The sequence below is a fragment of the Durio zibethinus genome, chromosome 10 (genome assembly GCF_047325235.1).
Source record: "Durio zibethinus cultivar Kanyao isolate XHJ-2024 chromosome 10, ASM4732523v1, whole genome shotgun sequence".
In the NCBI taxonomy this organism is placed as follows: Eukaryota; Viridiplantae; Streptophyta; class Magnoliopsida; order Malvales; family Malvaceae; genus Durio; species Durio zibethinus.
The window spans coordinates 3,239,472-3,264,633 of record NC_143171.1 but is presented as its reverse complement, the minus strand read 5'-3'; the positions used below and the strand labels follow the sequence as shown (position 1 = coordinate 3,264,633).

The 25,162-nt window shown below is 35.2% G+C and overlaps 4 protein-coding genes, 3 non-coding genes and 1 pseudogene across 16 annotated transcripts; 3 read left to right on the top strand and 5 right to left on the bottom strand.

Moving 5' to 3' along the window:
• The first annotated feature begins 54 nt into the window (after positions 1-54).
• On the top strand, positions 55-2,567 carry LOC111293227 (transcription factor bHLH131-like). Its single transcript, XM_089766444.1, has 3 exons — positions 55-157; positions 1,768-2,019; positions 2,159-2,567. The coding sequence occupies exons 1-3, from the start codon at positions 155-157 to the stop codon at positions 2,564-2,566; spliced, it is 663 nt and encodes a 220-aa protein (XP_089622570.1). The 5' UTR covers positions 55-154; the 3' UTR covers position 2,567.
• LOC111291784 (uncharacterized) lies at positions 763-5,549 on the bottom strand. 8 transcript variants are annotated; one of them, XR_016345560.1, is made up of 8 exons: positions 4,272-4,919; positions 4,076-4,191; positions 3,891-3,996; positions 3,730-3,783; positions 3,347-3,385; positions 2,828-3,066; positions 1,043-1,138; positions 769-961 (listed from the first exon to the last, which is right to left on the bottom strand). XR_016345560.1 is itself a non-coding variant. In XM_089766443.1 (6 exons), the coding sequence occupies exons 1-6, from the start codon at positions 4,569-4,571 to the stop codon at positions 2,908-2,910; spliced, it is 774 nt and encodes a 257-aa protein (XP_089622569.1). In that variant the 5' UTR covers positions 4,572-4,918; the 3' UTR covers positions 2,699-2,907. The 8 variants fall into 8 exon arrangements, 3 of the variants coding, with proteins under 3 accessions (XP_089622569.1, XP_022739529.2, XP_022739530.2); XR_016345559.1 differs by having other exon boundaries at positions 763-1,138; XR_016345562.1 differs by lacking the exons at positions 769-961; positions 1,043-1,138 and adding an exon at positions 1,984-2,001.
• On the bottom strand, positions 4,901-10,945 carry LOC111291785 (ubiquitin carboxyl-terminal hydrolase 17-like; annotated as a pseudogene). The gene is made up of 10 exons (XR_016345564.1): positions 10,458-10,945; positions 8,168-9,155; positions 8,001-8,085; positions 7,176-7,265; positions 6,934-7,096; positions 6,726-6,840; positions 6,446-6,600; positions 5,980-6,064; positions 5,678-5,890; positions 4,901-5,549 (listed from the first exon to the last, which is right to left on the bottom strand). The product of XR_016345564.1 is annotated as a ubiquitin carboxyl-terminal hydrolase 17-like (transcript).
• Positions 10,946-13,218: 2,273 nt separating this feature from the next.
• On the top strand, positions 13,219-13,300 carry TRNAS-GCU (transfer RNA serine (anticodon GCU)). Its single transcript has one exon. It is a non-coding gene; the product is annotated as a tRNA-Ser (tRNA).
• Positions 13,301-14,884: 1,584 nt separating this feature from the next.
• UCP5 (uncoupling protein 5) lies at positions 14,885-16,578 on the top strand. The gene has a single exon (XM_022883679.2). The coding sequence runs from the start codon at positions 15,394-15,396 to the stop codon at positions 16,369-16,371; it is 978 nt and encodes a 325-aa protein (XP_022739414.2). The 5' UTR covers positions 14,885-15,393; the 3' UTR covers positions 16,372-16,578.
• Positions 16,579-18,980: 2,402 nt separating this feature from the next.
• LOC111291736 (protein CURVATURE THYLAKOID 1D, chloroplastic-like) lies at positions 18,981-21,835 on the bottom strand. 2 transcript variants are annotated; one of them, XM_022883677.2, is made up of 5 exons: positions 21,579-21,835; positions 21,174-21,409; positions 19,445-19,561; positions 19,299-19,370; positions 18,981-19,214 (listed from the first exon to the last, which is right to left on the bottom strand). In XM_022883677.2, exons 1-5 carry the CDS (start codon positions 21,715-21,717, stop codon positions 19,143-19,145), a joined length of 636 nt encoding a protein of 211 aa, XP_022739412.2. In that variant the 5' UTR covers positions 21,718-21,835; the 3' UTR covers positions 18,981-19,142. The 2 variants fall into 2 exon arrangements, with proteins under 2 accessions (XP_022739412.2, XP_022739413.2); XM_022883678.2 differs by having other exon boundaries at positions 19,457-19,561; positions 21,579-21,832.
• Positions 19,996-20,075, bottom strand: LOC149516355 (small nucleolar RNA snoR128). Its single transcript, XR_016346050.1, has one exon. It is a non-coding gene; the product is annotated as a small nucleolar RNA snoR128 (small nucleolar RNA).
• Positions 20,633-20,728, bottom strand: LOC149516354 (small nucleolar RNA snoR128). The gene has a single exon (XR_016346049.1). It is a non-coding gene; the product is annotated as a small nucleolar RNA snoR128 (small nucleolar RNA).
• Positions 21,836-25,162: the final 3,327 nt, after the last annotated feature.

Here is a 25,162-nt window from a genome sequence, read left to right as displayed (position 1 = left end):
GAGGCTATAGTTTTTTGGCTGCTGGTAAAGGGATTCCTCTCTGTGCTTATACGGTTCTAACAGTAGACAGTTTAGCAGGAAAGCAAAATTTTTGCACAGAGAGCTGATAATGGGTTTTCTAATCTCATATAGTTGAGAACAAAATGCAGTAGTTATGGTACGGTTCTTGAATCTTTACATGTGTTATGTTTCTTGTTTATGTGCTTTGATCATATCTTTAACTATTTGTCCTTGACTTGAATCGAATGTTATTCTCTGTTTGGATGACTTGTATGTTAGAACCTAGTGTTCAAATAAGTTTAGCTTTTAATGAAGATCGAGAATGATGAAAGATTGGTAGTGCCAATTTAAGTAATAAGCTAATTCCATCTGATTAAAAATGACTTTTTGTGATATAGAATGGATTTATGGATAGTTATGGGTGGTGTCCTAGCTACTGTCATTGTTTTCTCTTACATTCTTGGTTAAAATAATAAAAAGGTATATGAATTTGATCTCTTTATTTAGGGAAGCTTTTACACTTTTATTGTTTTGAACTCAAATACATTTTTATTTTACACTTTAATAAGTTCTTAATCTTTAATTTATATTCAAATAAATTCTTAACTTTAATTTGTACTTATTTTTAGCATGAATCGATTTTTTGTTTGAAATAATGATTAATTTTAGATATAAATCAAAATGTAAGGGTTTATAGGAATATTTTCTTAAATAATGATTAATTTAGATATAAATCAATATTGATAAAGCACGAGAATTCCATGTTAGAAGCAGCAGAAAAAAAATGTTTGCTAATTCAAATAATTCCCAATTAAGATGATCATGGAGATGCCACTAGCAGAACAATCAAACTCAACAATTTATTTCCCTACAAAACTCTTAGACGTCCTGTGTGTGGAGAAAGTCTTGATGTTTATACAATGAATTCCAGCTCTGTTCTCAAAAGTAGAATATGGAAATCCTGGCATTTCACAGGTCAAGAGGTAAATCATTCAAGACAAGGGAACAAGGAACAGGTGTTTGATCATTCCTTTTAACTTACCAAAATCCAGTCATGAGCCGTTACAAAGCTTGAATTCAACCCGATGATCCAACATATAGATGGTTTTAAGCTTTAAACTTCTTTTTCATTGGTTTCCTGGTAAATCATGCAAAAATTCTTGGTATTTAGGCACAATAACACGATTAGGTAAGAGCACAAATGGCCTTTGTATTATTTCCAAGATTGTTCAAAACCGTGGCAACTCTAATATTCGCTTTTATAAATTGTCTGTGATGAACGAAATAACAAAATTGTGGAACAAACTTCCGGATGTCAGATCATAATCAACAATTCCAGATTCCAATATCTAAGAATTAAATGTCAGATTATATCAGATATTTCAGATTACAAGATCTTTAAAAAAATCAGCCCATGTTTGATGCATTAATTCTCATTTATTAGGTTTGATGTCACTAATTCTTCCTCTGTTGCATGCATATGCCTATCCTATTAATTAGCTGCAAAAGGCAATAACCTTGTTACAATCTTTGGATCAGAATCTCCCTTCCAAACTTTCAATAGACAGTAAAAATTTGTTCTTCAGTTGGTTTTACATACCAATATTCCAACTCTATTTTCCTCCATTTCTACTAGAGCCAAATCGGAGCTACCCCATGGTTCGTCTGAAACAGGCAATGGTTTTAACCTTTACACCATTTTCTGATTTCTTAATCAAGCAATATTCTTATAATTATCTGTTTTGTCTTTTGATTTTTTACTCGTAGTTAGAACAAGATGTACAACAACCTCTTGGAGGTTACTACGGTTCAGCCTTATGCTCAAGGCCCCATAGCCTTTCTCAACAAATAGTTTCCACCATTGATTTCAGCTTCAAAAGTTTGGCAATGAAGACTAAATCAAAGGCTGAGGCCAACATAGCCAATGCCGAGAAACATAGAATTGCAGAGAGTCATCGAAGAAGGCGTATCAGCCAACAGTATGACATGCTCCGGACCATCCTACCAAACTTGATCAAAGTTTGTAATTAAGAGAATGGCATGCTTTTAAATTACCATTACATGGAAGATTAAAAATTTCTTGAATTTTACTTGTGAAAAAAAAAATGAAAAAACAGCTTGCATTAATGAAAGGGTATCATTTGATTTCATGCAACAGATGGACAAGGCATCTGTGCTGGGCGAGACAATCAGGCAGGTAAAGGAGTTGAAAAAGAGAGTAAAAGAAATGAAAGCAGTTCGTTGTGGAAGCTTAGAGCCTGCGCTCCCCGGTGAGTTAGACAACTTGAGTTTGGGTTACTGTGAAAAGGATGGGAGTTTGGTGAAGGCTACATTCAGCTGTGACGACAGGCCAGAGCTGATGTCCGATCTGACACAGGTAGTGAGGAAGGCGAAGGGGACAGTTGTGAGGGCTGAGATGGTGTTTATAGGGGGAAGGAATAAAAGTGAGTTGTGGGTAAAAGGGTTTAGTGGAAATGAAGAGATGAGGATGCTTAAGAGAGCATTAAAGATGGTCGTAGATACGCCTAAGAAAAAGAAAAATGGGAAACCTCGTTTCACTCTCTGATTATTCAGTTGTGTAAAAAAGTATAAATTTCTTGCAGTTGTAGGGCTATGGAAAACAGGAAAATGGTAGTTTAAGACTATATATATAAAGAACAATAAATTAATCATGGCATACCCAACAGCAAACTATTACTTTTAAGCAGGAAAGAATTATTAATTTCTTATACTACCTTCAACTAATTTCACGTATTTTTCCCAATGAATAAATATATAATTCGGATCTCTACTCCTAAGAGAGGAAAAGGAGATTTATGGCACATACCAATGCTACATCTGTTGCTCCAAATTAGCAGGGAAAATTGTAGACAAACTCTATCTTTATGGTAAAGAGCAAAGTCAGTTTCAATGCTTATAAAACACGAGTTCTCTGCTACAATTGGCTTTGATGGCCTCTTCTAATTTCTCAGCCCGATCAAAATCAACTTTGAAGGAAACCATGGTGATCCCATCTTTGCCTGTATCATAATCCTGTTTGATGTCCTCGGCTTGATAAGATTTCAACTGCAGCAGAGAAGAGCAAGATGACCACACAGTCAAACATTCAATTCACCATGTTTTGAAGGTCCCATTTTGGGCAAAGAAGACAATAAAATTTATAAGCAAATGGGAACAACAGGATGATTCAAAGAATTTCTATAATGCCAACTTGAATTAATAATTCCATCAATGTAACTATATCCGATGATATATGTAAAACCTAGAGTAAAGATACAGGCAGCAGAGCATGTGAGAAAAGAAAATAATTTTCCCATAACATCAATATTTTAACATTATCCTATACCTTAATAAAAAGAAGCTTCTTTCCTTTAATATTGATGTGCTGACACAGAAACCGATTAATTTGAGAAATTCACAATAGTAATCACATAATGTCAGATAAACAGATAAAATCGATTAAAATTTTATAAAAAATGAGCCATTGTTAGAGGAAACAAGTAAGTGACATCTCAATGATGTTATTCAATCATACACATTCCAATGATGATAATCAAATGAGAAACTAAATTAAGCAAACTTATATCATACTAATAAAAGAAGAAATCTTTTTTTTTTCTACTTTATCTTTGTAAACATTATATGCAAACAACAGACACTAAAGACCAACCATAAAACATCAATTTACTTAGAAAAAGAGGCATAATTCGAATCGAAAACAATGCTCACTTGATGGTATAGAATTCCCAAAAGATCAAAAGGAACCTCCACACCCATTGGAACCTTGAAATATTCCAATTGAATATTAGTATTTCAAAATATTGAAATCATAAAATTTTAAATTTTAAATTTTTTTGTATGTAAAAGCACAAAATCATTTCCGTTCTCACTTTGGATTTTACAAGACAAGTGGGAGCATTTCTCAAGCATTCTGAAGCCGCTCCGCCATAAGCCCTAACAAGTCCTCCCGTTCCCAATTCAATTCCTCCAAAATACCTAAAATTTATTAAATAAATAAATTCCTTTTTTTCCTTTTTATTTTAATTATAGATAAAATCAAAGCAATTAAACTTACCTAATAACGACCACCATGACTCTGTCTAAACCTGAAGAGACAATGGCAGAATGAATCGGCTTCCCCGCCGTTCCAGAAGGTTCACCGTCATCATATGACCGGTACTGATCCCCGACCTACAATCCTTTTGACACGTCAATTTATGAGCCGAATTGAATCAGGTAATACTAAACCGATGCGGCTAGGTATTAGATACCTTGTAAGCCCAACAATTGTGGGTGGCACGTGGATCCTTGACCTGATTCAGGAAAGAGTGAGCGGATTGTTCGCTGGAGATGGGGCCAGCGATGGCGATGAATTTGCTCTTTTTTATTTCTTTCTTGAATGTCACCGTTTCTTTGATTGTGGTGTATGCGCCTGCATTGGTGGTAGCGCCGGAGCTGCTGGCGATGGTGATCATTGGCTTTATGGCGGTGGAGAAGGAGGAAAGCGAGGCAGAGAGACGGTGGTTGACCTTGTGGCAATAGCGGTAGCCAGGTGTTATCGCCACTGGCATTTGCTCGTTTTTTGGAGGCTTCAGTTTTTTTTTTTTTTTCTCCTGTCTGTCGTTTCAGCAAATTAATAAGTTCTCCGGCTGCCGTTTCGAACTGTAAGTCCATTAGCATCTAGACAAAGACGACGACGTTTGAAGCCCATAGTAATTGGGGGCATTCTGGGTGCCACGCTAGGCTTGAGCTTAAATAGATATGTCCGGCCACAGATGCTTGGGCTTAAAACTTTTATCCCCAGACTGTCCCAAGCTAGACCTGCAGGCCACCGGCCCATGGACAGGACAGCAGGGAGATAAGTTTTTTGGTGAAAAATCCTCCTTTTTGACTTTTAATCTCAAGTTAAAAACTGAAAGCTCAATTCTATGTTAACTCAAACCTCAATAAAACGTTTGAGCTGATCCATCTATACTTGCTCTCCTTAATGAAATACCTGATGATCTTACATCAACAGGGTTAGACCAGCCTCCTTGCTCAAAGTCAGAGACTACTGCTACTATTCCTGCGGTGTCTACTTGATTCAGTGTACAAAAATGTGGAGTTCCCATCACTCTCCAGCCACCGAGCACGGCCATCCATCTCCGCCCTTGAATCTGATGAAATCCCATATTGGCTGTACCATTCAGGGCCCATTTCAGCAAATAAATAATCAGAGAAGTCTTCACTCCTGGAAGAGTCCTTGGTGCTTCCTGTGCTGCAAAAGCTTGCATGCGAAGATGGAAGAACTCTCACTCGATGAATCAGCTGGAGGAATTCTTTTGCATTGAATGAAATCTCCAATCTTCTGGATCAAACAAGTGCTTGCGGTTTGAAGCATTGGAAGGATACTTATACTTCCGTTGCGCTGAGGTATCCAACTTCGAAAAACTAGTGTCAGATATCGTCTTGGATGTATTATGACTAGAAGGAACAGCTTGCAAATTCCTTTTCTTGAACCTCAAACCATGAGACTCAAGATCGTTTCTTACCAAAGCCACTGGTATTACCTACAAAATACACTGCAAAAGTCAGGTTTACAGGCAGTAGTAGTACATTGCATGATTTCAGATAGGTAGATCCCCATATATATATATATATATATATATATATATATATTAAGTAGAAAGGAACATACTGTGCTGTCATCAATCCTGAACCACTCCCCACGGGAACTCTTTACATAACATACATAATGGCCAGAGAAGGCCGCATTCATAACATCCAAGTGAACAACCACAGCATAGAGATTGTACACTGCAGCCTTATCACTTGTTCCATTCATATATGGGGCCAAATCAAGGACCTCAGGAAATTGAACTGACTTATTTAACTTCAAAAAGTTACCAGACTGCAAAAGCACACATGGTAAAGCCAGTGTTGACATTCAAATAAAGCACATGGAAGCTAAAAACTAGAAACTTGCCATCATAGAATTACCTGGAATCGCTTTAAAACAATGGTAAGAATATTAGGCGCCTCTAATACTGTCAAATTCTTTCTTGCTTTTAAGTAGGATTTACACCTGATTAAAAGAAGATGGAGAATTTATCACAAGAAGCTCAAACAGTTATAATGACTCATAAAATTTGCTTTAAACATTAGCAGCAATTGCATGCCTATCCAAGAAAAAAATCCCGCTGTAGGACCAAATGTGCCAACCAAAGTGAGATTTGAACAATCACCATAAAATATCACAGTCAAAGCCAAAGTCAGAGTTCATTCACACCAAAAGTGGGATGGAAAAGCTATAATATGTATCAAAAGATCATCTGGGACTTCAAAAATTACAGGCTAGAACAAAAGATATCTAACAATAAATAAGCCATAATGGCCAAGAAGCATGGTAATATGCAGAAAGAACCTTAACAACATTACTGACATGTTACATTAAAAAGAAACCAACCTAATGCAATGATATTTGTTCTCACCCAAGATATGTGTAGCTGTTAACTGTGCAAGTGCATCCTCAAAACTTCCAATGTCCCCATCAATCTCAACACTTAGATCCATCATCCTCTCATACCGCTCAGATTTACCATGGCACTTCATGCACTTTATCTGACAACCCAATCGTGGTTATTCAATAACAACATTGCAAAAATCATGATTACTTTGTGTCCATCTAATAAGAACAAATTAAATGAATATCTGGACATAAATGAAGCATCAAAATTGTGAACAACCTTAGAATGAAGATAACCTCCAAAAGTTAGGCTAACTAGACTTGTCTCTTCGGCCAGTGGACCTGCAGCCCTTGCTTCATTGAGAAAAACAGATTGCATTGCGTCAACAGCATACCTGCCATCTAACTAATGTGATGTCTAATTCACATTTGAGAAAGTAATACCGAAATAGTATATGAAAAGAAAGTATTTTTAACAGTTGGTTCACCTCAAAAATTCATGGGCATCCTCTTCCTTCCCAGGACCAAGATTACTTCCAATTTTTTTGGATTTTGGATAATATCAGGATTGAGGACAAAGGGGACTCCCCTTCCTTTGCCTTCAAAATCAAACATTCAAACTCACAGATGAAGCACCACCCCTTTTTTGACCTGCATGGAACAATAAACATCATATTAAAGGAGAGACATGAATCAGGAATAAAATCACAATAAGGTTATGACCAGAAACTTGCATGCTTTAGAGTGGAGTCCTATGACAAGGTATGAAGTAAGTGGCTGCGTAAAAGCCAAACATTGAAGGACAGCATTAGCATAACAACTGCAGTAATTTTCAAAAGAAATGTATAAATTCACAATCTAAAAACCGACAAAAAAGAAAAAAACCTCATTAAATCATTGTAGAGGAGAAAATAAAGTCAAACATAAGAGGTAACTATTTGGGGGAAAAAAGAAGAGTAAATAGCATTCATGGTCCTCAAACTTTGGGGCACATACTATTTTGGTCACTAAACTTTAAAAAGTAACTTGTTGGTCTCTAATTGTCAAGTATTATCACAAATTAGTCCTTCTATACATGGTTCGCTATTTCTGACCTTAAATGCCCGACGTGTTACCAGCTTGCTGCTGACATGTCTCTAATGTGTATAAGAAAAATATGTGGATTTGTTTTCAATAAAATTATTTTCTGATTTGAAAAATGAAAAACAAATAATAATTTTTATTATAATTTAAATTAATTTTTCTGATTTGTTATAATACTTGACAATCAGGGACCAACAGGTTACTTTTTGATGTTTAAGGATTAAAACAGTATGCATCCCAAAGTTTGGGAACCATAGGTGCTATTTACTCAAAAAAAGGAATACATGACATGTCATATCTTAGCACCATGTCTATGATTTTACCTGTCTTGTACTCCAAAGAAGAAGAGCTGTGCACAAGTTTACCAAATTAGCACCAACTAAAAGTTTCACAAAATGCAAACTACTCAAAATCATTCTCTGGACAACAAATACTTGTTACGAGCTGAAATAAGTATAAATATCAAGATTACCTGTTTCCACAATTATTAAGGCCAAATAAGCATAGTTCCACTGCATTATAAGAGTAAAGTTCCATGAATAGTTCATATGGAAAGACTTATCCATCAAATAAAAAAAAAAAAAGCTCAAAAGTCAGAATATGACATAGCAAAACTATGAGACTATCAACAAAAAACACATTTTAATTTGGAAACTACCTTGTGATTGTGTTTTCCATTAACCTCATTACCAAAAACAAAAAGATAAGACTTAGACTGTCTGGAGGCTTTCAACTGCTGTAAAACCTTCCGCATTGATGTTTTCAAGCCATTACTAGCAGTCTGTGGCAAGGTAGGTGCAGCCTTAATTTTTGCAGGCAAGCCAGAGTTCAAACTGGGAACAGAATGCCCTCCAGCAACTGAAGATGAATGATCATCACAAGCACTACATGAGGAAGTTGTAACATTTTTGCTTTCACATAGTTGCAAACCATCTTCTCTATCATTAGTTACAGTTTTAGGTCTTACAGAGCTCAAGGATGTCAAGTTATTTTTCTTGGATGCATCAGTAACTAACAATTCAGATGAAACGGCTCTGGTTGACTTCATATAGACAGCTTTTGTATGAACATCGCCGGACATGAGATTATTGTCCTTAGCAAACTGCATTCTGAATTCAACCTCTTCATCATTATGAGTAGATTTCTTTTTATTTAATTTACTCAGATTTTTTACAGAGTTGGTCAAATTAGACTCTGATGAAGGTAAGATAGCTTCTTCCATCTTCTCAGCAGCAGCCCTGCTCCTAGGTATAGCAGTGACAATACCATCAGAAAGTTGCCTCCCTGACTTGTCATTAGGGCTAGAAAGAAGTTTCCTGCTGGGAGAAACATCAACCAATGATTCATTAATGACACCAGATGGACTCACGCCAGCTAATGATGAGGAGTGGATGGTGCAAAAGCATTATGTATTGCTTTGGCGTCTTCATGACGCTTAAGATTACCATCATCATCATCATCACCATCTTCTACCACAGATGAAGTGTCAGATGATGTCTTAAATGTACTTTCTATTTCAGAATCATTACTGTGAATTCCAGACTGTTTTGTTGCTGCAAAATCAGTTGGGAGGCAACATTCATCTTTGTGGCCCTGTCTCCAGTGAAATATTTGACACCTACCAGAACTACATGAGGACAAACAAATAAGTAAATACAAAAAAAAAAAAAAAATGATGAAAATAGCACAACAAACATACCCGAATATCCAGTAAAATTACTAAAGACAGAAAAGGCACACATCTTCTATTTTATGTTGCAAAGCAATCCAAGAGAGAAAAAAAAAACAATGTAATCTTTTTTTCAAGCCACCATGATATACAACACCGGCTCACATCCCACTTGTAAAAGAGAAGGGTGTAGCACTCTAAATATGAGTTATATGTTATAAACAAAATATTTAGCACATAACAACACCATAAAGCACAGCCAAAACCTTAAAACAATGGCAGATGAATTTTGATTAAGAAGAGCCAAGGCAACATATAGCCAACCCACTCGTTGAAAGAAAATTCACTTAAGCTGCACTGAAAATGAGCTCCATGCTTTCTCTTCTACATCTTTAAATTTTAAAGCACTCCTATCATGGAGCCATGTGCTAAAGCTCTATCATGCAAAGTTGAAATAAATAAATAATTATAAATATGAATATATTAAATAAGAGCATTGAAGGATTTACCAGCAAGAATGATGCTGAACAACAGAACCCAAGCAGCAAGCATAAATTAAGCAAAAGTATTGACAAACAGCATTCCAATATATGGTCCAGAAGTGGCTACTGATAACAGCATACAATGTACATTTCTAAGATGAATCTACATAATGTACATACTTGGAATGGTAGAGTTTCATTTCTCACCAGCTTATCTAAACACCAAGAAAAGAGGCCTCCCACTTTCTTCACAAAATAATCCCAATAAACACCAATATCAATCATGAACATAGAATACCATTGCACCACCACAACAATAACAATGTATTCATGTAATGAATCCAATAAAACTATAGAGACCATCCCCTGGGAAAATGTTAGTGATTCAGCTCAACCTATTTCCTAATTTTTAATTAATGGCATAATCAATCTTATAAGCAAACAAACATACAACCTTAATCATAAATAGCTTCTTGAGAGGCCTAAGATCAAAACTTCAAACCTTAACCATTAAGAGCTTCTTGAGTACAATGTTTATTACAACAACACTAAAATGGAAAAATCCGAATCATTTTCCATCAGAATTCAAGGCTTTAACCTCTTCCCCTCAAATATTTATCCCCTCATTCCCCCTCCAAAGCCGCAATAAAAATTTCATCTTTATCATTCAATACACCCTCAACAGCTGCTATTACTCTAAACTGTAAAACTAAATTTCCATTCGCACAAATTAGGTCAAACTTAAATTGAACTATAAAAGGGAAATACAGTAACGAACCAGTAACGAACAGATTTGCACTTAGAACAGCGGGTAGTGTTAAGGGCAAAGCAGACAGCACACTAATACTTAGGATAGTAACCGTACTCAACGGCGGCTTGAGCTTCCACCATGGCGGCTTCATGTGAGACCATTTCAAGCGACCTCGTAACCTCCTCTTTCCTCGCCGCCGCATTCCACAACTTATGCCGGATTACCAGAAAAACAACCAGCAACAACACCGGAGCGACGCCGTTGAACCCTAAAAATCCAGGAACCAGCATTCTTTGTTCGAAATTTTATTCTATTGCACTTTATTTAGCCGAAGCCGAGGATCAGTCCTGAACAGAGTAAACCTAGGATAATGGTGACTTTGTTACACATATATTTCTGCGACGACGACGGCGGCGGCGATGACGTTGGTGGTATTTGGAGGGGCAAAATAGGATATTTATGTGGTGGTTAGGATGAGGAGAAGATTTGAGCATCCGGGCCGATCTGAGAGAGACAAAGGAAATTTCATCGTTTGCTATTATTAATTTTTACGGAGGTCAAAACTTTTTTCCACGGTGTCACAACGGATTTTGCCGTCTATAGTTTTTAGCTTCTCTATGGCCTCAGCCTTGAAGCAGTAAATTACGAAATTGTTTCTGGTAAGAAATTTCGTATTTTTATAAAATCAATTCCAAACTTTGTTTTTTAGGAGAGTTCATTAATTATATATTTTCGTTAAGATCGATTTAAATAAATTTATTTATATTAAATTTAATAAAAAAAATTTTATTATAAAAGATTCATAAGCTTTATTCAATATATTTATTTTTTAAATTAATTCAAATAAATTTATTTATATCATATTTATAAAAAATAAAATAATACTATTTTAACTACTTATTTTATTTATTTCATTTATAAAATGAAAATGTAAAAAAAAAAAAGCGTTTAATAAGAAAGTAATAAAATATCCTTTCCAAACAAACTTGCGTGATTTTAATTTTAAGTGAGTAGGGCCAATTGTCCATTCTGAGTTCTGACACTCGCTTCATCAGAGTCCCCATTGTTCCTCTGGCGAAAAGGACAGTGTTTATGCGAGTAGGGCCAATCTCCAGCCACAGTCCCAGTCCCATACTCTATTTTACTGTATTAGACAACTTTTGTTATTGCTGTTTATGACATAAATGGAAGACCCATTTGGCAAATGTAATGATAGTGAGCTGCCTGTGCACAGATTCCCTTATATCGTGTGCACTTCCCAGCCGACGGTGCAAAATGCAATGCACTGAGTCACATAAATTAAATAAAGAAAAAAAAACCAATAATTGATAATTCAAACAAAACAGATTTGGTGGTGGTGGTGGTGGTGGTGGTGGTGGTGGTGGATGGCTGTTAGATGGCAGTGGAAAAATATATTAATATTTATAATTTATTTAGATTTTATTTAAATAAAATTTAAATTTAATTAGATTATTATTAAATTAAAATTAAAATTAAATATTTTAATTTATTTATTGAATCAATTTTGAGTATTTTTATATTTGATTTAAGCAATTTATAAGTTTAATTAAATTTTTATATTTTAATATATTTTAATTATTTTAATTAATAAAATATATCGAATTTGAGTATAAATAATCAAATTTTTATCAAATATAAAAATTAAATTTATTTTTATATATTAATCGAATTTAGTTGAATGAATTCGAATAATTCATTTTAAATTGAATTTGAATTAAAAAATAAAATTTAATCGAATTCAAACTAAATTTTAAAAATTTGAATTTAATTTTAATATTATATTGATTCAAATTCAATCAATTATACTCTTATTTATAATACTAAAGATGCTAATTATGTAATTTTAAGTGGAGATAATTACTGTCTACTAGATTTGAATTAGTTGGCATATTGACAATATTAACATTTAAAAGTTAAGTTAAAAAAATTATGTTTTTAATATTCTCTTAAATCGAATAAATATATTTAAAAAAATAGAATTGGTACTTTATCGTGGACCACTCCTCCTGTCTAGCTCTTTTTCAGTGGTATTAACTACCTCCTAAAATGGGCCAATCCAAGATAAATAACCACCACTACCTCCAAGGCTCCAACCATCTTGGCTAATGTTCCTTGGCCGAGGAGCGACTACAAAATCGCACCACTACCTTTTGAAGGAAAGAATTTCATTCTTAAGCCTCTGCAATTGTACTCCACTCATTGAGAATGTTCATTTTTTCCTTTGTCGACTCAAGGCAGAGGATTATCAGCTTGAAAATGCATCGGCAAGCATACGTCTCATCAGCCAAACAAAAAAAAAATTTATTCCACAATCAAAATGCCTAGTTTTGGATATGCTGGCAGACTAATGGCTGGCAAAACGAATGGCCTTTTTGTAATTTCGGTCGGGATTTCTAGAACAAGAGACTGGAGACCAAGCAAAATGGATTTCTTTACTTTTCTTTACTTTCAACATGCAATTATAGTATTGTATATTGGGACAGGCAAGATGCTTTAATCAAAGACAAGAAAAGCACAACTTTTGTAAGATTTACAAAGGAAAATACGTGCAATTATGCAAATAAATTAATAAAAAAATTTACAAATGGAAAGAATCGAATAAAATTTGTATTCGGCAAGATGCATTACAAAAATGATGAAGAATATGTACTTTCTCATTATCTGATCATATACCACTTTTTTCTTTTAATTTTCTCAAATTCTCCTGAATTATTGTTGGTTAGAAAAAGGTTAATTTAAATTTTTAATTTTAAAGCTATAGGTGATCGTCGCTTTGGCCGAGTGGTTAAGGCGTGTGCCTGCTAAGTACATGGGATTTTCCCGCGAGAGTTCGAATCTCTCAGGCGACGTAAAATTTTTGTCCACTTACAGAGCCACCTGAACGGCCACGAGTCAGCCGTCAGCGGCTTAAAACTCAAAAGCCTGCCCCACATCCCACCTACGCTGACCACGTGACCAGGCCAGTCAAGCCCGCCCTTCAACGTCTCATTACATACGTACACGTGGATGTCGTTTATAGGACCAGAAAAGCCCCAAAACGAACTTTCCGAGTTAAGTGGGAAATGACTCGGTACAAGTTGGTAATTAAGCCCAACTGAAAGGCAATCAATGTGTGCCTTTCAAAGAAAAAAAAAATGCAATAAATGTTTTAGCTAATCTGTGAATCAAGAAGTACTAATTTTTAAGCCCAATTAATTTTATTTGACATTTTTTCGGCCACATTTTTTTGACATTAGAGCTTGCAAGTTTCCATACGTAATTCTTTGGTTGTTGCTAAATAATCAATTAACTAAGGATATGTACTATAAAATTGATTTGACAAGATTAAAATTAATGATGACTATGAAATAATGTGTTATAGAAGATAGATTAATTATTATAATGATGAGATTAAAATTAATTATAAAAATATATATTTAAATATAAATATAAAAAATAAAATTAAATATGATAATAAATTGTTCTATTAAAGACAAGTATTGTCATAATTACAATTATTTATTTTTTAATTTTGTACTCTCTATGTCCCTTTTTTGTTTTTTTAGATATCTCAAAATTATAATTTTTTTTAATATTTAAAACTCTTATTTTATATATTTTAAAATTATTTTTTAATTTTTAATATTAACAATTATAAAAAATTAATTTTAATATTAAACACATTGAAATCAAAATTTTATTCTTAAACTTTGACAAACCTATACCATCCAAACAATTTGAGATGACAAAAAATTAAAATAATTGACAATCCTAAAATTCAGTAGTCCACTAAACCCTTTCTTCTCCAATTCAAAATTAGAAGAACTTTTCGAATATGGTGCAATCCAAATAAATGAAACAAATTATACATTATATGAAGAGTAGTAGAGGGTTCTTCTACTAAGGTTTTTTTATAAATTTACTGCAATATACTAGAAATCAACATATTAATTGTTAATTATCATATTTAATAAGAAGATATAATTTTATTGTAAATAACCAAATATATCAACAGTTATTTTTCTTTCACAATAACAAAATTATGATGCTTTAATTGTTTTTTTCTTAAATGGTCATGACCATGCACTAGCATTACGTATCTGCACATGAAATCATTTGAAATTAGCAAGAAAGAAATATGAAATGAAAGAGCTAAAAGGTCGCATGTACAGAAAGTGGGGCAAAACCGTCAAATCATAGAAACTAGAGTCTCCATTGAGTCATTACCCAACCAAAACAAAAAAATGAAAATTGCGAAGTCGGGCAAATTTTTTTTTTTTCATGAATATAAAAAGGTCTTACACTTGAATTTAATTAAGTTTTATCAAATTGTCTTTGGACTCGCTCTGCAACTGATAGACTCGTGGCAGGCTCGAGCCTTAAACGTTACATAATTTGACGAATTGAGAAGCGAAGAATTGAAGCCACCCAAACGAGGACCCCACCACAGGCAGAAACGCGTAAACGTAGATACAGCCCAAAGAAGAGTCTAGCCGAACGCAATTTTTTAATGTTCCCATTCCAATTATCGCGCGTAACTGCCGTTTGCCACCAGCCTTCGCTGAACCCTGACGCGATCACCCTCCGTGCAGCTATAAATACTCATCCCCAGCTCCCAAATAAACCATCCATTCATTTGCTTAACTATTTTATTAAAGGTTTTTTCTCCCAGCATATGTCTCAGAGGCCTAGCGTTCCTCACTATTCTTCAATAGCTTTTGGTCTTCATTCCCATCTCCTGGTTTCCAGTGAGATGAACCCAAATTCCAACTGGTCTCAATAGTTTATTTTTGTTTCTCTTCATTTTTGGATCATAATTCCTTTTTTTTTTTTTTTTCTTTTTGCTTCATTCTTTTGGCTTTTAACTAAGGTTATTGGCTTGTTGATTTTTCAAGCAGAATTTGTTAAAGAATCAAGTTCTTAAACATCAAAAGGTTTAGATTTTTTTTTTTGGAGAATTAAAATGGGAGTTAAAGGTTTTGTTGAAGGAGGCATAGCATCAATTGTGGCTGGATGTTCTACCCACCCACTTGATTTAATCAAAGTCCGAATGCAACTCCAGGGTGAAACCCATGTCCCGAATCCGGCTGTTCAAACCCTCCGACCTGCTTTAGCCTTTCACACAACCACCACAACCACCACATCTGCTATCCACATGCCACCTCCGCCACCACCCGCTGCAGCGCGTGTTGGACCAGTAGCCACCGGAATCCGGATCTTCCAAACCGAAGGCGTGGCCGCTCTTTTCTCTGGCGTCTCTGCCACTGTCCTCCGTCAGACCCTCTATTCCACTACCCGTATGGGACTCTACGACATTCTGAAACAGAAATGGACCGACAAGGATACGAAAACCATGCCTCTCTCGCGCAAAATCGCCGCTGGATTAATCGCCGGGGGGATCGGCGCAGCTGTCGGGAACCCAGCCGACGTGGCGATGGTTCGCATGCAAGCTGACGGACGCCTCCCGTTATCTCAACGCCGTAATTACACCAGCGTTGTCGACGCTATCACTCGCATGACGAAACAAGAAGGCGTTACCTCCTTGTGGCGCGGCTCATCGCTTACGGTGAACCGTGCCATGTTGGTGACGGCTTCGCAGCTGGCTTCGTACGATCAGATCAAAGAAATGATTTTGGAAAACGGGTTGATGAAAGATGGGCTTGGGACACACGTGGCAGCAAGCTTTTCGGCGGGGTTTGTTGCGGCGGTGGCGTCGAATCCTGTTGATGTGATCAAGACAAGGGTTATGAACATGAAGGTAGAGCCAGGGCAAAAGCCGCCATATGCTGGTGCTTTGGATTGTGCTATCAAGACGGTGAAGGCGGAAGGGCCCATGGCGTTGTATAAAGGGTTTATACCGACGATCTCGAGACAGGGACCCTTCACGGTTGTGCTTTTTGTTACGTTGGAACAGGTTAGGAAGTTGCTAAAGGACTTTTGAAGTATTAGCGACGAAAAAGATGATGATGAAAACCAATCTTAGGAATTCTATGTTCTAAGTTACGTAGTTGTTATGAGAAGGGAAAATAAAGTTATCCATCGAATCTGGAGGCAGAGTTTGTCTTTGCTTCTGATTATAAGAGAATATATTATGTCTAGATTCTTATTTTAATAGCGATATCAACAAATAATATTTGCTCTTACTAAATTTGCAGCTAACTTAATTGTTTTTTCGTTTGGTGTTTTGTGCTTGGCTTTTGTTTCTGGTTTTCTATTTTCTAAATGTTGATCTGAGAGCCCGATGAGAGGGTTTCACTGCACTTTTCTGTGCGGTTACTGTATTTTTATTTGTAATTGGGCTCAAATATTCCCAATTATGTACATGAAATTCTTGACCTGGGATTCAATGGTGGTTGAAATTATGAAGAATAGAAGGCAAGAAATGAAGAATAGAAGGCAAGAAAATAAGGTTTAAAAGGCAGCTACTTTTGCTTACCATATGGAGGACGTTTTTTTCGGAAATTAACAACGGTGATTGCTACTGGCGAAGTGGCTAGTGTCCAACTCATTTAATCACTACGCGGCAGAGAGCGTGACCGAAGGGAACTATTCGCTTTTAGCAAACAAACATAAAGATCTTTAATCAATTGATGTCGACTTGAATCTTCCATGTACATCTGATGGGTTGCATTTAAGACTAGTAGAGAGGTCATTGCAAGAAAAGAAGTTAAAAAGCCTTTCGGCCATTGTCCAAAATTGTAAGACCCGGCGTCGCTGATTGACAGATTCCCCTTTTCAGTTTTGGTTTATTTAGCAATTGATTAAGCGAGATATGCAGATTTTTTTTTATCTGAGTTTTTTTAATATCTAATAATCATTTTGAATCTCAATTAATTCAAAATTAAATCGGATCAAATTTTGTAAAAAAGATAAATTCTCATAAATCTATTTAATTTAAATCCGAAATTTTATTTAAAAAAAAACAAATTTTTTGTCACTAAAAGGCATTGGTGAGATATGCAGATTCATTTACGCTATTGATTCCTATAATATATGGGGTTGAAAGTCTTTTGTCTTTGCTAGTGAGTGGACATTTTTCATTTTCCTGATTTGAGCTTTTGAAAAAAGCAACGAAGTTTTCCCTCCCCTTTTCTGTCACTAATTAGCAAGCATGATTATCAAGTGAATGAGACTTTAGAACTGAATCTTCATTTGTTTACATTAAAACTTAAAAAAATTAACAGTAAAATTTTTATATTTTACAAACAAAAATAATAAAATAACACGTACCATTTAAAATATATTAAAAAGGTCAAAATTTTTGGAATATACAAAAATTTCACGCGGCGAATAATTGTAGGTTTAATTATTTTGTCAATTTAATAAGTGGAAGTGTTATCTTCAGTTTCCATTTGATATCTTGTCTTGATAACTTGAATCTAGATAAAAAATCTTTAGACGATTTTCATTGAAAATACCTAAAATTTACTTTGGTTTGGATGCTATTTTCACCATCAAATAGAAAAAAAAAATGCCAAATGTCAAACGGTCTCTCAAATTCCTTAGTTATTGAATGTGTGATCACTGAATTATTGCATAGCATTAGTCAGAAAAAATCTTATCCAATACGACACCAAAAGGAAAAGAGGCAAGAGCTAAGAAGGTTCTTGGTTTTTGGACAGAGTCAGTCAGGTTGAGCTGGGGTTCTTCCTACAGTTTCCTTAGTCCTAAGCTTTGGTCGGCATATGAACCTGTCCAAATACGCCTATAGATTGGGGGGGACAATGATCGTGGCGCACCAACTACTCGCTTTGCTCATCAGTCATCGAGTATATTTAGGACAACGATGGCACCATTTGCGCATCTAAAATCATTGGCTGACAACTTTTTGGACCCAATAAAACTTTCAAGCACCATCATTTCTTTGTTTTACAATGTATTTGGTCCCCTTCCCTTGGTTAGGATTGTTAATTATTTTTTGTCAATTGATAATCATATATTAGTGGAGGCAGTTGATTTTGTGGGACATATGGTCTTAGTTTGGTTTTGTTTGAAATTTGTGTCCCATTCAAAGAGATATATGTCCCTTTCCAATTAAAAAAAAAATAAAAAGGGCAAGAGACTGATAAGTGGGCCTGATTTTAAGAGTTGGGCCACCTCTAGCTTGATTTCTGACTTTCAGGTTAGGGTTGGTTTAGGAATGTTACATTTTTTGGGCCATTTTTTAGGCATATTATTAATTGTGCGGTGACCCCCCACCAAAAGAAACACCGATCGTTGATTTCTTTACCATCAATACACCTAAATGTAATTCCTCCCCCCTCCCCCTTAAAAAATAAAACCAGACACCCTTTAATTCTTCAAAGAATCGGCCAAATCATACCTGTTAACAGGCTTAGCCACCATCATGATCAAGGGTCTCATGACACACTAGAAACTTTAACTAAAAGTTGAAACGCATTCATCATACAAACTCGTGCTTGATCTATTACAATCTATGGCGTTTCCTGATTTCTCCATAAAGCTTGGCTCTTATCTATACACCAACAGATTTATACAAGATGATTGGAAACCATTGAACAAAGTAAATGCATAATTGCAGGGTGCATAGAAAAAGAAGAAACCAATAAATCTTTTATCTTGATGCTTTGACTAGTCTGGTAATTGACATATTTGTACACTACGTGCCTAAATATTAACTAGAGAAAATATCCAATTCTGCATTACATCCTTTATGTAACAGACAAAACTCACTGTGTCAAATCGATTCTATCACTCATTGTCCGAGCCAAAGATCTGCTGCTTAAGCTCTTCGATTTTAGTGGCCAACTCCTCCCTGTTTTTCTGCCAAATGCAAGTAAAAAGAATCAATATTTCACTTTATGTCACAAAGGGTTTATTTAGAATCTCAGTCCCTCAAGCAGCTACCTTGAATAACAGATAACGGGAGCTGAACCAGAATGTGTAGCCAAGACCCACAACTTCCATCATCTTAGGAAACTGAATGTTACAACAAAAATCATAAATCAAAATGAATATAAATATTTTATGGACCAAGGAAACTCAGAATTTACATTTAAACGCACCAATGGAATTGAATCAATAGCACCGACAACAGCTGAAGTTAGCCACAATGCAACCAAGGCACCACTTCCATATGCTATTACTGAATATGCATCTTCAGAGTCAAGCTGAAAGCATTCAGTTATCAAGTCATCAGAATCTCAAACCATGACAACCAAAAAAATTTCTAAAACTGAAGCAAAACTATAAAAATAAACTCTCAAAGTACAAATGAAAATTGTATGTGTGCAGCACTGTGTTTCAACTTTCAAATCATTCTCTTCTTACACCAATCATAGAAATAACGTCAGAGAGGGAGACAAGCAACAGACGAACTCTACAGTAAGAGTTGCAAAAATAAAGAAGGTCGACAGACAGAAAAACCCACTTCAACATGGTTGTTAACATCTCACCAAGAATTCACAGCGATTTTAAACAAATTTTAGTGATCATTCAGAAACAGATTTGCACCCAAAGAGAAGTAAAATTTTGATAAATAGGAATTAAAATGAAAAACCTAAAAACTTGCCCAGGGGAAGAATTTGAATTTGAACAAATTGTGTTGTTCAGGTAACCGCACAGATTGACATGGTAGTCAATGCTTCATCAAATTTTCATAAATTTTACTAATCATCACAGCAACCAATTTGCAAATTCATTGAAGAAGTAATTTAACACCAATAATGAGCAAAATGTAAACAAGGCAAAGAATTAAAAGGGAGGTTCTAACCTTAGTATCAAGGCTTTGGGACAAAAGTAACAAGTACTGATAAAAAAAGAGGAAACATCTAAAATGTGGCTATGTGATATTAGTATGAAATAGCTTCAAAGACCTAAGATGAAAACACAAAAGAACATAAGGGGAAAAGAGCAGTGCAACTATAAATTCAGTTAACATCAAGCAATAAACCTTGCAAAGCAAAAGGAAAACAGAGAAGCTAGGGGGACAATGAAAAAGATAGAGAGAGTTTGGACTTTCTTGCTAAGGGAAAAAGCAAAGGAAAATTCACATAAACATGGTTGTTACTGTCTCATAAAAAGTTTAACCTTGACCAAATTTTAATGGTTATGATGGTAATACATTTGACAAGACCAGCAAAAATTTAGTGCATGGAAACATCAAACTGATTCAGTGTACAAAAACTTGACAATTTACCTCAGATAAAACATAGGATAAGAAGGGGTATTAGCAAATCATGTTGCTCAGGTAACCGCTCAGGATCGACACAATGGTCGAAGTTTCATCAAGCATTCAACAAATGCCTTTCAATTGTTCCCAAACCTCATCATTGCAACCCAATTTGATAGCAGAAATGAACATTAAAAGGCCAACAAAAGTTCATTTCTCAGTTAGTAACATAAATAAACAGGTAGAAACTATGATGTTTCTTTTTCTTAATCCATTCTAATGCCATAAAAGCATCTTCCTAATGACAAGTTAAAATAATAGATAAACTCATAAATATTTCCTTCCAACAACTTACTTATTCGATCTGGCCCGTTTTGAACAACAAATTTTATATGTTAAAGAGGCTACGCCTTTTAATTATATATATATATATATATATATATATATAATCAAACAGAAAATGAATTTTCTGTTTCTAAAAAGTGCATCTCAGCGAAACCAAAGTGACCAACCTTTGTTCTGTTTAGTTTTGTTTTTTCCACATTAATAAAAAATTAGCCTTTCCATCACAAGTATAAACACTATGATGCATCTTTAAGCAAAGGGTAAACCTTTATATTAAATTGCTCCAGAAAGTCAAACTTCAGCGAACCCTCATCGGCAGCTGACTCTTCCTTAGATTCTTCCGATGGCAGCTTTTCATTGTATACATTCTTCTCAACCGCCGGAACTTTCCCAAATGTTGTCACGCCGTCGATGTCCTCCCCGAAAAATCGATTGGCACCGGTCGAGGAGGCTTCTTCAGAGGTTGTTGCTTTAGGCAACGGTTTATTAAAATACAAAACCCCTACAAAGCAAAAGCAGATATATTTAATTATGAAGTGTTACTTTCCAGTTTCTAGTAATATTAAAGAAAAGAATAATTTAAAAAAATCCCAAAAAGCACAACATGAATATAATAGAAATCAAACGCGATAAAAAAAATGAATAAGAGAGAGAGAGCTTGGATATCGTACGAGAACGGAGGCCGCGGGGGGTAGAGCGAGACAGCGGCGGAGGACGGCGGAGAAGGGAAGGGAGAGAGGGAGTTGGGGTCAAGAATCTAATGGGAGGGGAACTGGAAATGGGTTGGGTGAGTCTCGTAGAGAGCTCCATCTTTGGAGTGAAAGGAGGAGAGTGAAGTTTGAGTGAAATTGGGAAATATGCATTTATGAAGGGTGGCCTCGTGCGTTGTCTAGGGTTCTCCAACCCATTTAGAGTTGGTTGAACGAATTAACTATAAAGTCGCTAGAGGCTATAACAGAGTGATGAGATGGGAAATGAGTCTTCCCAATATCGGTTTTTGGGCTGTTGGGAGCCCATTTCAATATGAGCATGAGCCCACTTTCAATCTAATTCCGAACAGAATGAGTGTAGCAGTGCTGAATCCGGCTAAATAGATTTATGGCCGAAGGAAAACGTAGGTGAGTGTCATGAGTCAATCTTGTATAGGGTTATAATGAGTATAAGATATTATGAGCCATTTAGGTAGAGGTGTCAAAGGAGAGGATAGATCTCAAATGCTAGGAAAAAATATCATAATTTCAAACATTATAATGGTTCTTGGGAATATAGTTATAAAATCTCTTAAGCTCTTTATAAGGAGTGAGCAATTGACGTATTATTGGGTTATCTTATTTGTTAAAGTATGTGCTAGACTACTTATTTAAGATTACCCCTCTAGCCCTGACAATGATAGAAAAACTCGATGCTTTTTTTGTATTTATTGTATTATTCTCGTTATTAATAAAACATTTTTTTTTCTTATGGGAATGTTGAGGGTTGCCTTAGTGTGCTTCCATTATACCTTGGTATATCATTGTATATTTTTTAGATTAACTTATGGCTTTTTAGTTACCTATTTAGATATCGAATTATCCTTGGCTAAATTATATAAAAGCGTCCATCCAAGTGTCACACAGTCTATTACTTCATTAAGAGAAAGTTTAACCCGAGACACCTGGTATTAGAACACGGTTGATAAGTGCTAGAGAATTAATAAAATGGTTATGAGTGGTGGATTTAATGACTAATAGAGAATCGATGAACTTGCAGCTGCCTTAAAAACTCATGTGGTAATTCATGATCGACTGAAAAAGATCAAGACATCCTGACGAAAGTTATCAGATACTCTACATAGCTTGGGTGAGAAAACCAAAGATGTCTTGAGTGTCTTCCAAAGAGAGTTTGAGGAGCTCAGTGCCAAAGTGAGTGTGCTATAAATGGCTATGACCAGATCAATTTTTAGCTTGAAGGAGAAAAGAAAAATGGTCAAAGCACTAGAGCCTAGACATTATAAGGGGGCAAGAGATGCCAAAGAGCTTGAGAACTTTCTCTTTGATATAAAATAATACTTTTGAGTTGTGCACATAGAATTAGAAGAAGATAAGATTGCAATGGCTTCAATGCACCTTATTAGGGATGCCAAGCTGTGGTGAAGTTCAAAATTTATAAATAATGAATGCTCTATTAAAACTTGGGCAGATCTAAAGCAATCGTTGAAAAATTAATTCTTTTTTGAGAATGTGGAGTATATGGCCTGAAGAAAGCTTCAAAAATTAGTTCAAACAAAAAAAGTGTGAGAGTTTGCAATGGGTTTTTCTACCCTGATATTGGATATTAGAGACATGTATAAAAAAGACAAGATGTTTTATTTTCTTGAAGGCCTCAAACCATAGGCTAGAACGAAATTGTAAAGACAAAAGGTGCAAGATGTGACTACGGCCATGGCCATGGTTACTGTCGAATGTTTTAATGATTATAATAAAGGCCCCTTAAAATGAAAGAACTTTTCATTAGGTGGCAGTAACTTCAACTTTAAGAATGAGAAAAAGATGATCAGAGTAGGCCTACCCTTCAGTGGAGGATCAGATAGAAAGCCTATTGGTTGAGATAATACCCAACTTAAGGTAAATAATGCATCAAATTTCAAGCTGAACCAACTACTAGCTTGTTTCTTATGCCAGGGGTCGTATCAAATGGTCAAATGCCTACATAGAGATGCTCTTAATGCCTTAAGAGCCTTTTCTCAAAAGTTTTCCAAGACACTTGAAACAGTCGAAGAAGTTGAAAAAGAGCTAATAAAGATGGGCTCAATATGATTCTTTAGTACTCTTAAGACCCAACTAAACATGATAAACAAAGAACCTAAGAGACGTATGATATAAGTGGACCTAGTACTTAAAGGTAAAACCATAAAGGTTATGGTAGATATGGGTGCAACTGATACCTTTATCATATCAAATGAAGGAAAAAGGTGTGATTTCAAGGTTAATAAAGACTGTAGGCAAATGAAAGTAGTTAACTCGCCAACCTTTGTGATCAGTGGAAGCTCCAAGAGTGTGATGACCAAGTTAGGCCATGGAAAGAAAATGTAAACTTTATGGTTTTCCCTATGAATGGCTTTGCTGTTATTATAGGATTAGAATTTATGATGTTGGCTTAGGCAATCCCAATCCTTGTTACTAGTTGTCTATTGTTCTTAGAGGAACACTCATGTGTTATGCCGACCATGATCCTTCCTAAGAGCAAGAATAAAATGATTTAGCATTATAATTCAAGAAAGAGGCAAAGAGATGAGAGCCCTCCTATATGGCCATGCTGCTTTATAAAAATAAGATTGAGTTGAAATTAGTACCCGATGGGTTACAAAAAATATTGAAAGAGTTTGAGAATGTAATACTAGAGTAATTGCCTAAGGTCTTAACTCTTCAAAAATTGGTGAACTATGAGATTGAGCTTCTCCCAGGAGTTAAGCTGCCAACTAAAGGCCCATATCGCATGGCTCTACCAAAGCTAGCTGAATGAGAAAATAATTAGATGAGCTCTTATAAGTCAGATTCATTAAACTATCAAAAGTACTATTTGAGGCACCCGTGCTATTTTAAAAAAAGCATGATAGGAGTTTACAGTTATATGTAGACTATAAGGCCTTGAACAAAGTTACTGTGACAAATAAATATCTTATTTCTTTTATTATGGATTTGTTTGATTAACTAAGCCAGGCCAAGTGCTTCTCTAAATTGGACTTGAGATATGACTATCATTAGATCAGAATTGCTGAAAGGGATGAGCCAAAAACCATTTGTGTAACGTGGTAGGTGCATTTGAATTTCTTGTTTTACCTTTTAGATTGACTAATGCCCTGGCCATGTTTTGTACCTTGAAGAATCAGGTGTTTCATAACTATCTTGACAAGTTTATAGTCATCTATTTAGATGATATAGTGGTCTATAATTTTACCTTAGAAAAGCACTAAGAACAATTATGTCTTGTACTTTAAAGATCACAAGACCATCAGTTGTATGTTAAAAGGGAAAAATGCGTATTTGTTTAAACACAGATTCGCTTTTAGGTCACATTGTTAAACAAAGCCACATTCGAATGGACATAAAAAAAGTTAAGGCTATTAAAGAATAGGCAACATTGAAGAATGTTAGTGAACTTCATTTATTTTTTAGATTGACCAACTATTATAAGAGATTTATGGAAGGGTACTATCGTAGAATCACGACCCTTGTGAAGCTATTGAAAAATAAACATAAATAGTGTTGGATAAATT